Genomic DNA, 324 nt, shown 5'->3' on the forward strand with positions numbered 1-324 from the left:
TGGAGCTGCCCCCCGCAGACCACCGGAACAGCAGCGCCAGGTGATCCTCGCCCAGCCCTGGCCCGGGGTGTGCAGGGCCCGAGTGTGCTCTCAGGGCACGTGAGTTCCCGGGCACGTGTGTTCCAGGGCACGTGTGTTCCAGGGCATGTGTGCTCTCAGGACTGCCACCCGCCCACCACCACCAGCTCCCGTCCTGCCGCAGGTGCTGGAGAACTACAACAAGGGGAAGACGGCCTTGCTCTCTGCTGCCAAGGTCATGGTCAGCCCCACCGAGGTGGACCTCACCCCCGAGCTCATCTTCCAGCAGCAGCCGCTGCCCACCGG

At 67.6% G+C, this 324-nt stretch overlaps 1 protein-coding gene across 1 annotated transcript in view; it reads left to right on the forward strand.

Moving 5' to 3' along the window:
• The window catches only part of DAGLA (diacylglycerol lipase, alpha), a gene marked incomplete at both ends in the record, with an annotated part of 23,772 nt that overhangs the window by 19,517 nt on the left and 3,931 nt on the right, over nt 1-324 (forward strand). The window contains one exon of the mRNA XM_014544543.1: nt 203-319. Coding sequence (XP_014400029.1) covers nt 203-319 — 117 coding nt within the window. The remainder of the gene's footprint in view (nt 1-202; nt 320-324) is intronic.

Source organism: Myotis brandtii, unplaced genomic scaffold (assembly GCF_000412655.1).
Source record: "Myotis brandtii unplaced genomic scaffold, ASM41265v1 scaffold369, whole genome shotgun sequence".
Lineage (NCBI taxonomy): Eukaryota > Metazoa > Chordata > Mammalia > Chiroptera > Vespertilionidae > Myotis > Myotis brandtii.